At 39.5% G+C, this 10,290-nt stretch overlaps 1 protein-coding gene across 1 annotated transcript; it reads left to right on the top strand.

The window, feature by feature from the left end:
• Positions 1-30: 30 nt before the first annotated feature.
• On the top strand, positions 31-531 carry LOC120437647 (zinc finger and SCAN domain-containing protein 22-like; the record flags this gene model as incomplete). The annotated part of the gene is made up of 1 exon (XM_039608177.1): positions 31-531. A coding segment is annotated over one exon (501 nt), but the record flags the coding sequence as incomplete, so codon positions are not given.
• Positions 532-10,290: the final 9,759 nt, after the last annotated feature.

The following is a 10,290-nucleotide window of genomic DNA, read 5'->3' as shown; positions in this document are numbered from 1 at the left end:
TGTGGGAAGGATTTTACCCAGGCTGGAAGCCTAAAAACACACCAACTCATCCACAGTGGAGTTAAACCTTACAGCTGTGACTTGTGTGGAAAGTCTTTTACCCAGGCTGGACACTTGAAAAAACACCAACTCATCCACAGTGGAGTTAAACCTTACAGCTGTGACTTGTGTGGAAAGTCTTTTACCGAGGCTGGACACTTGAAAAAACACCAACTCATCCACAGTGGAGTTAAACCTTACAGCTGTGACTTGTGTGGAAAGTCTTTTACCCAGGCTGGACACTTGAAAAAACACCAACTCATCCACAGTGGAGTTAAACCTTACAGCTGTAATGTGTGTGGAAAGTCATTTACACAGGTTGGACACTTGAAAAAACACCAACTCATCCACAGTGGAGTTAAACCTTACAGCTGTAAATTGTGTGGAAAGTCTTTTACCGAGGCTGGAGGCTTAAAAACACACCAACTCATCCACAGTGGATTTAAACCTTACAGCTGTGAGTTGTGTGGAAAGTCTTTTACCCGGGCTGGAAACTTAAAAAGACACCAACTCATCCACAGTGGATTTAAACCTTACAGCTGTGAGTTGTGTGGAAAGTCTTTTACCCAGGCTCAAACCTTAAGAAAACACCAACTCATCCACAGTGGAGTTAAATCTTACAGCTGTGAATTGTGTGGTAAGGCTTTTGCTCTAAATAGCGACTTACAGAGGCATCTAGTTACCCACTCTGGAATTAAGGCGTACAGCTGCGACTTTTGTGGAAAAAGTTTCAGCAACAAACACTACCGAAATATTCACCTGCGGATTCACACTGGAAATGATGTTTACTGCTGTGATCAGTGTGGGAAACCATTTACAACAGATTCACAGTTACAACAACACATGTTTAGCCACACTGAGGAGAGACCTTATAAATGTGACCTGTGTGAGAAGACTTTTAAAGCTCCACATCAGCTGAAAAAACACCAACAGATCCACACCAGAAAGTAACTCTAGAAGTGCAGTTACTGTGAGGATGTATTTATCTTTATCTTGTAATTTTAACCTGATTGTTTGGAAAAAGTCTGATCAGTAAACTTATGGAGTTATACTGAATGAACTGTTTGGAAAAATGAAGACTCATTTTCGCTCAGTAAGCTGAGTGTTATAATGTAAACAGTAAAACGTAATTGGACGTTGGCAGAGATGCTCTTTATTTCAGGCGACGTTCAGGATAAAAACGTTGAAGGAATTCCCTGATTTATAATGTCTTTGTTTAGAAGCGGAGCAAAGCACATGGATCCATTTCTCAACCCTGTTGTCACTGTGGTGGTGGGAAAGAGTTTCTCTTTGACCTTTGTGGAAAAACCTTCAATCATGAACGGGACCTAAAACCACATCAACGTAGACACACTGGAGGCAAAATGAACTACTGCAAAGAATGTGGGAGAGGCTTCCACACACCAAGTACATTAAAAATACATGAACTCTTCCAAAGTGGGGTCAAGAAGTACATATATGACCAGTGTGGGTCATCCTTCACCACTGCACGTGAGCTTAAAGAAAAAGCATACGGGAATCCACACAGGAGAGACACCATACAAGTGCAGACACTGTGACAAAAGCTTCTCACAATCAGGTCATCATAACAAACATGAACATACGCACATGGAAGTGAACTTCAGCTGTGACCAGTGTGACAAGAGCTTCAGGAATCTCAGTTCATACTCCGAACACAAACGATTCCACACTGTAAATAAACTGTTTCACTGTTACCAATGTGCAAAAACATTCACTTCATTATCTGCTCTGTGCAAACATCAGCCTGATCATGCAGGACTGAAATCACTGGATCACAATGAATCTAAAGAGAGAGAAAGATCCTCTTCTGGTTTCAGGGTCAGACAATTCAGTCTACTTAGTGATTGGTGACGAGGTTGTAAAAAGATGACTATGTTAGCCTTTTCTGCAGCTATAGGGCATATATGGTATCACTCTTGGCTGGAAGCAGTGCTTAAGCAATGAACAAAAATCACAAATTTGTCCAAAAACCTCTCATGTTTAGATGTTTTTCACTTTTTTGGGGGGGTCATTTTAGCCTTTTTGGCCAGGGTGAAGTTAGTATCTGCCATCAAACAAGAAGACAGCCACATGTAACTACGACTGTTTGCTAGTTCACCTTACATGCATTAATGTAATAACGTGGTTAGCGTACTCAACGTAAATTACACACAAACAACATTAAGCTACTCACGCAGAGAAGAACGGCTGCTGCTGCCATCATCATCCGTCATCATTTCTGCTACACTGGCAGGGCTAGGGGCCAAGACTCTCCTCTTCGGGTTTTTGGGGGATGTTGCTAACTCCAGGTCCGATAACAGGCACCACACCCGCAGTAGATAAGCTCGGTGTGAGGTCTTGCAGCAAGCTATCAAATACTGTGCATGTCTCAGCTTTTTAAAAAAACGCTATGCGCCACCAGGTGTTTCATCAGATTTGAGGTGTTACCTCCTTTGACAGTATCACAGTATCAGCTTAAAGCACTTGTTGCAGGCTGCTGAGTTTGCATCTTTTGCTGTGAAGTACAGCCAGACTTTTGACCGCTTCGCCTTCGGTATTTTTAATCTGTAGCTCTGCTCTAAAAGAATGTACCTACCTGGGCCCGCCTACTATCCTTGCAAAGGTAAAATGATTGGCTAGAATCTGAAGTGTATGACATCTCGGAAAGAAAAAAAAAGCACCAAAATAAAGCACCGAAATGTGCGCTGCTTTTCGGTCTGGTTACTACCGTTTATGTCAGAACGAGCACCGGACACCGGTACCCATCCCTACACAGGAGCACTTTAAAGAGTCCTCCCAGTTTTCACATAAAACAGCACATGTTCTGGCTTTGAATTACTCCTGGGGTTAATGTTTGACGCACACTGTGTATTTCACGCCAGTTCAGTAAATCATATTTAGATATTGGGGATCAATTTCTGTGAACTACACTGCTTTGTCAAAACTCCATACATCTGTTACGAAATGAAACTCAATGAAAGTGATACAACTTTAAGTTTTCCAAAATACATTTTTAAATCTGACGGGTGGGGCTAAATTCTTGCGAATACAATATTGAAAAACTAAATGTTATCCAGTGTTCATGAGTGAGTTCTTCTGGCATGAAAACATACACAACGATCATTTCTTTCCAAGAAATTATTGCATGTGAAATAATGCAAATAGATTTTTTAAAAATAATTCCATGGTTAGGTTCCTCTAACCTCCTCTAAGAACACCTACATAAATTTTTTATAGTAAAGAAATAAGAATATAAAAATTGGAAAAAAGAATATGAAAGTAAGCATAAATAGCATACATATATACACATATATAAATACAGAATATGGAAATGGGCAATGAAATATATGTTGAACGTCTTTTATGAGAGAAAGTCACCTTATTATGGAAATTTGAAGAAAACTGTCATTCGTTGCATTGCTGCGTTGACCTCTTAATAGCAGCATACTATTTTTTATTTTTATTAGTCTTTTATTTCCATGTAAAAATCTCATTGAGATTGAAAATCGTATTTCCAAGAGAGACCTGTCATCATGGCAACAAAAGTCAAAACACATGTACCACATAAATACATAACATTTAAAACAAATTCAATATCCCTTGCAAACATATTAAAAATATACAATAAGAGATCAATTAAGGGTGACAACAATCACACTGAGTAAAAGACTTATTCTCTTGTTCCTTTAAGATGGACTTAAACTCCCCCAAGGTAACCAATTCTAATAATTTCAGTTCCTTCGGCAGATAATTCCAGGAAACAGGGGCAGCGTATTTAAAAGCCTTTTTTCCTAATTCTGTTCTGATTTTTGGGGCAATCAGTTGTGTGATATTGTGAGAACAAAGGCTGTGTTGGTTGTGGGTTTTACACATATAAACATATAAATAAGAGGGAACCAGATAAAGATCAACACATGGGAAAGTCTGCGAATATACAAAGATGAACATTTAGCAGCAGCATACAAAGAACAATGATGTAGACGATTTCCAAAGCCAGTAATAAAATGTAAAGCACAATGGTAGACGGTATCCAACCTCTTTAGGTAGTGGGCAGGTGCATTCATAAAAAGCAGTTTACCGTAATCCAATAAAGGTAAAGAAGTAAAAAAGTTCCATGAATCAAGCGTTTTCTCACTTGGGGGGAGAAACAGGATTGAGTTCTAAAAAAGTAACTTAGTTTTAGTTTCAACTTAGACACAAGGCTCTGAATGTGAATTTTAAATGACAAATTCTGATTTACAGGTCCTTCTCAAAAAATTAGCATATTGTGATAAAGTTCATTATTTCCTGTAATGTACTGATAAACCTTAGAATTTCATATATTTTAGATTCATTACACACAACTGAAGTAGTTCAAGCCTTTCATTGTTTTAATATTGATGATTTTGGCATACATAACTCATGAAAACCCAAAATTCCTGTTTCAAAAAATTAGCATATCATGAAAAGGTTCACTAAACTAGCTACTAATCTAACCATCTGAATCAACGAATTAACTCTAAACACCTGCAAAAGATTCCTGAGGCTTTTAAAAAGTCCCAGCCTGGTTCATTACTCAAAACCGCAATCATGGGTAAGACTGCCGACCTGACTGCGGTCCAGAAGGCCATCATTGACACCTTCAAGCAAGAGGGTAAGACACAGAAAGAAATTTCTGAATGAATAGGCTGTTCCCAGAGTGCTGTATCAAGGCACCTCAGTGGGAAGTCTGTGGGAAGGAAAAAGTGTGGCAGAAAACGCTGCACAACGAGAAGAGGTGACCGGACCCTGAGGAAGATTGTGGAGAAGAACCGATTCCAGACCTTAGGGGACCTGCGGAAGCAGTGGACTGAGTCTGGAGTAGAAACATCCAGAGCTACCGTGTACAGGCGTGTGCAGGAAATGGGCTACAGGTGCCGCATTCCCCAGGTCAAGCCACTTATGAACCAGAAACAGCAGCAGAAGCGCCTGACCTGGGCTACAGAGAAGCAGCACTGGACTGTTGCTCAGTGGTCCAAAGTACTTTTTTCGGATGAAAGCAACTTTTGCATGCAGAGTCTGGAGGAAGACTGGGGAGAGGGAAATGCCAAAATGCCTGAAGTCCAGTGTCAAGTACCCACAGTCAGTGATGGTCTGGGGTGCCATGTCAGCTGCCGGTGTTGGTCCACTGTGTTTTATCAAGGGCAGGGTCAATGCAGCTAGCTATCAGGAGATTTTGGAGCACTTCATGCTTCCATCTGCTGAAAAGCTTTATGGAGATGAAGATTTCATTTTTCAGCACGACCTGGCACCTGCTCACAGTGCCAAAACCACTGGTAAATGGTTTACTGACCATGGTATTACTGTGCTCAATTGACCTGCCAACTCTCCTGACCTGAACCCCATAGAGAATCTGTGGGATATTGTGAAGAGAAAGTTGAGAGACGCAAGACCCAACACTCTGGATGAGCTTAAGGCCGCTATCGAAGCATCCTGGGCCTCCATAACACCTCAGCAGCGCCACAGGCTGATTGCCTCCATGCCACGCCGCATTGAAGCAGTCATTTCTGCAAAAGGATTCCCGACCAAGTATTGAGTGCATAACTGAACATAATTATTTGAAGGTTGACTTTTTTTTGTATTAAAAACACTTTTCTTTTATTGGTCCGATGAAATATGCTAATTTTTTGAGACAGGAATTTTGGGTTTTCACGAGTTATGTATGCCAAAATCATCAATATTAAAACAATGAAAGGCTTGAACTACTTTAGTTGTGTGTAATGAATCTAAAATATATGAAAGTCTAATGTTTATCAGTACATTGCAGGAAATAATGAACTTTATCACAATATGCTAATTTTTTGAGAAGGACCTGTATAATGATCCCTAGATACTTGTAAGATGTGACCATTTCAATTTCAGTTCCTTAGATAGTTTTAATCTTAGCAGATGTAGCTAATAACTCTTTTGAGAATAACATGAACTTGGATTTCTCTGGATTAAACATCAATTTAACTTGAGTAAAATGAGACTGAACGACATCAAAGGCAGATTGAAGAAATTTCAGGGTAATCTGATATAACCTCTTTATGATTATCATGGTTACATAAATGAAACAAACACACATAATTTTTAATTAATTTAATTTCACCATCTTTCAATTTGATTGATTGATTGATTGATTGTACTTTGTTCATCCCGATGGCAATTGGGTTAAGGCTGCCAGCCGTGCCAGTGCCGTCTTACCCTTTCGACCATACCTTCATTACATAAAACATCACATGGGGAAGACAGGTCAGAGGGGTATAACAATGGAAAAACACAACATGAGGAAAGATAAGGGGAAAAAAATAACCCCCCAGACTGAGCTCCAACAGGGAGATCAGTTTGAGAACAGAAAAAAACACCTCTGCACATAGCACATGAAAAAACTCTTTATACACCAAAGAAACACATGACAAGCAACAAGGGTGGGTAAAGGGTGAGAAACAGCCAGTGTAGACAGTACATCCGGGCCTGCAGCATAAGCGCTGGTCTCCATGATCCACCGTCAGCAGCGGAGGGGGATAAGCGTCGAAGGCTTTTGGAGGGGGGATGAGTGTATGTCTGCTTGTGTATATATGTCTGTGTGCGTCTTTGTGTGTGTATGTGTCCAGAGTTCAGCTGAGACAGTGTCCTTCTCCCTGCCAAGCTAAGTAAACAGTCTTCCAGCCAACCCAGGTGGCCTTGCATAGAATGGGAAGGTACAGTCTAAACACAGTCGTTATCAGGGTGTTGTTGTTCAGCTCCAGCCTTGAGACAGCAGCTGGCGCCGGAGGGGTATCCGCATGAAGTGATGGTGGTTTTTACTTTAGTGCGAACAACTCATATGAATTTCAAAGCTGTTCTAACAGTCCGAGACTGGTCTCTCAATCTCCCGTTGGAGAGCCGTGAGCTTCTCCATGATGTTATCAACCTTACGCTCCGTGATGTTGTCATTCTTGTGCTCAAAGAGCAGATTCTGAGAACTCACAACTGCAGTGAGCTTCTCCAAGATGTGATCCAGTTTGTGCTCTGTCAATATAATGTCAATATAATCTTTTATACTTAGTAGTCAGTATAATCTTTTAATTATATAAGTTTACTTATGGTAGAATGCTGTATGTAATCATTTGTGTTTAGAAGTATGTAGTTGATGGTATATTGAAAGAATGTCTCATCATTACTACATCATTACTCTACTCATTACTGTATGTGAGAGCTCTGGCAAATGGAAATGCTGGTGGTCTTTGATCAGTGGGTTTTGGTCAGTGGTTGTTGATCAATGATCATAAGAATTTTGCATAATTATGATTAAGGAACTGACCTCACATCCCATTGTTCCTTCAGTGGGCTGGTTTCAGTCATTATGCAAATGTACTGTTTATAAGAATTGGGGAAACCTGCAGTCAGCTGAGACTGAATAACAGCCAAGTTGAGCAGAGTGATGCAGCCACAGCAGACATTTCCTCCAGCACCGATGGTCTTAGTTTGTTCTAAATGTCTGAGTCTGTCGGGATTTTCAGTGAATAACTGAACCTGAGTTTAAACCTGACTACCTGAGATTACATTTAAGGTTTAAATTAAGCTGAAAGTCTAGTTTCCATAGAAATGATTCCAGATTCAGATACTAATGCTGGATAATAATCTCTTCTATCTTTTCTTAAGGCTTTTGAAGTATGTGAGAAAACTGGATCCTCAGCAGCTCTGTGTGGGTGGAAAAGAGGCATGTGTGTCTTCCAATCTTCTGGTCAAACTGGTCCTGTAGTGTTTGTTACCTGGTGTGTGTGTGTGTGTGTGTGTGTGTGTGTGTGTGTGTGTGTGTGTGCGCGCGCGCGCGCGTGTGTGTGTGCGTGTTTCATATTATATTATCTCCCAGGGTGTAAAGGAAATGTACATTTATAAACTCTTAAAAAGAAACTAGCTTTTTTGTGAGGGTAGTGGGAACAGTTTCACTCTCAGTAGGTGCTGGAGGTCATAGGAAGCAGGGTAGGCAGTTGGCAGAGGTAGACAATGTTTCAGGGGAGACATCTTGTAATTTAAAGCTTGGCTTTGGCAGGTAAGTAGATCCATGGCTTGGGACAGCTCCTCAGCCACACAGAGAACATTGGAAAGCCAGAGAGACGTCATTGGAAAAAAGTATATAAACACATGCATTGAGGAGCCTGATTACTGCACTAGATATGCAGACTTTATGCACAAGCTGCGTCCTTGTGGGGTGGTTAATGAATGAGCAACAAGTGCATGGACCAAAGAGCAGATGATAGCAGCTTCACCCAAAGATGGAGCCTTGTCTGCTCAACCAAACCTAAACCACAGAGAGAAAGCAAAAAATACATGCACAAGAGCCACTCAGGAAAAATACGTCCAAATAATTACACAATACACACTACACAATTTGGTGCTTAATGAGGTTTATGTATTCATGTAATTTATTTATTTAATAAAGTGCTGAGATCTACAGTCCACCAAAAGAAAATATTATCAGCAACCGAATACATTGATTTAAGCTGAATTTATGAAAGTGTGAACTTTAACTTATAATTAGGACCTTTTAAAAGTTAAACATGTGAAGAGCTCATAAATCATGATGTTTTATTCTGTGAACCTATGAAACGTAATGTAGAGAGAGAAAACCCATAAGCCTTGATGAATATGATAAAAAGAAAAATAAACCGATTTTATATTTCTGACTAAAATAAGGAAGGCATCTCTCATTTAGGGGTTTTTCTTTGCTCCACTGAGCTGATGGAAATGGAAATATGTCAGCCTACATTTACATTTTTCTGTTTTAGCCTCAGCTACGTTGACTACGTTGGCATCTGCTGTGATGCTTACAGATTAGATAAAGTCTCGAAAGTGTCAGCTTTCCTTTTATAGTTCTAAAAATATGTAAATGTACTGATCTTCTATCTGAATTATACTATTGACTGACTGTCTGAGGCTAACAGTTACACAATCATACCAAAACTCTGTCCTGATAGTTTCCACTTTCTCTTTTGTATCACACATACTGAGACAATACTTGGGATAAATAACCAAGAAAACAATTTATTTATTTAATCAGTTTAGAGGTTTACACATCATTATAATCACAGAGCCTGTTTCACTTGAATCGTCCCCTGTGATGGCGCAGTAGAGCAAATGAATCATCACAATGCTTTGAACCATGAGTCGACCAGTTGGATGGAAAGCTTCACTTCATCACGAGGCTTCATCTCACCATCACTACCACATATAGCTTTGCAAAAATTGCATAAGAAGCGCTTGCAGGAACAAAAACATAATATTCCAAAAACACGCCTTGTTGATCCGATCAGCTGTTCGTAACACTTCCCACACTGAAACAGACATCAGCGCGAACTATCGCATGTCCGCCATTTCTTGTCCGAAACCGGAAGTGACGTCATTTTCGGAAAATGTAGTTTTTTACTTGTAGGCCTGAAAACCTATATGGGTGTTTTTATAAGTCATGTTTGACTTTACGCTTTTCTGAATAGTTTCTGGAATGCTTAGAACTCAAATTGCACTACTGGAAATAGTTTATTTTGATGCACATGCTGTTTTGTTTTGTTTTTGCAAATTTGCATTATAGGATTGTTTTCTGTTTTTCCTGCACTATATAAAAATTGTTGTGTCTCAAAAATAGAACTATGAAGACACTCAAAATAAATTTCCTGTTGTTGTAAACTATTTTTTGCAACTTTTTTGTATTTAAAGTTTTGAGGGATAAGCCTCTTAAATTTCTCTATGCAGAAATACATGTTAAAAAAAACAAAAGCGATTTTCAATTTTTTTGTAGTTTATTGCACTTTTTTGCAATTAATGTAGTTACTATGGACTTAATGCATACATATTATTAAAATATGGGCTATAACAGTTGTATTGATGTATAGCAACTTGAAATGCTCCCAAAAATGGCACTACAGCATGTAAAAAATATAAAGTAAGCTCTGGCGGATTTGGTTCTATGGTAGGTCTTAAAGGGTTAACACGAAAAGACGTCTTTGAGCTGCTGCACATGTTAGTAAATCTGACCCTAAATGTGTATTTAGGGTCCTTCTTCTTTAACATTCAAATGTTGTAATGAAAAAGAAATTTTTAACAGGCTGTTCTCGTTTATACAACAGGCTTAAAACACATTGTGACGAAGTAAGATGTTTGTTTTGTAGTTCATCTCCTGCACAATGTAGTTTCAACAGGCGGACATTCTGTGGCACATCGTTACAGAGAGACGAGTGTAAGGCTGTATCCCAATTCAGGGTCTGCAGCCTC

This window comes from Oreochromis aureus, linkage group 3, assembly GCF_013358895.1.
Source record: "Oreochromis aureus strain Israel breed Guangdong linkage group 3, ZZ_aureus, whole genome shotgun sequence".
Classification (NCBI taxonomy): Eukaryota; Metazoa; Chordata; class Actinopteri; order Cichliformes; family Cichlidae; genus Oreochromis; species Oreochromis aureus.
The sequence above is the reverse complement of the archived record's forward strand: the minus strand, read 5'-3'. Positions and strand labels throughout refer to the sequence as shown.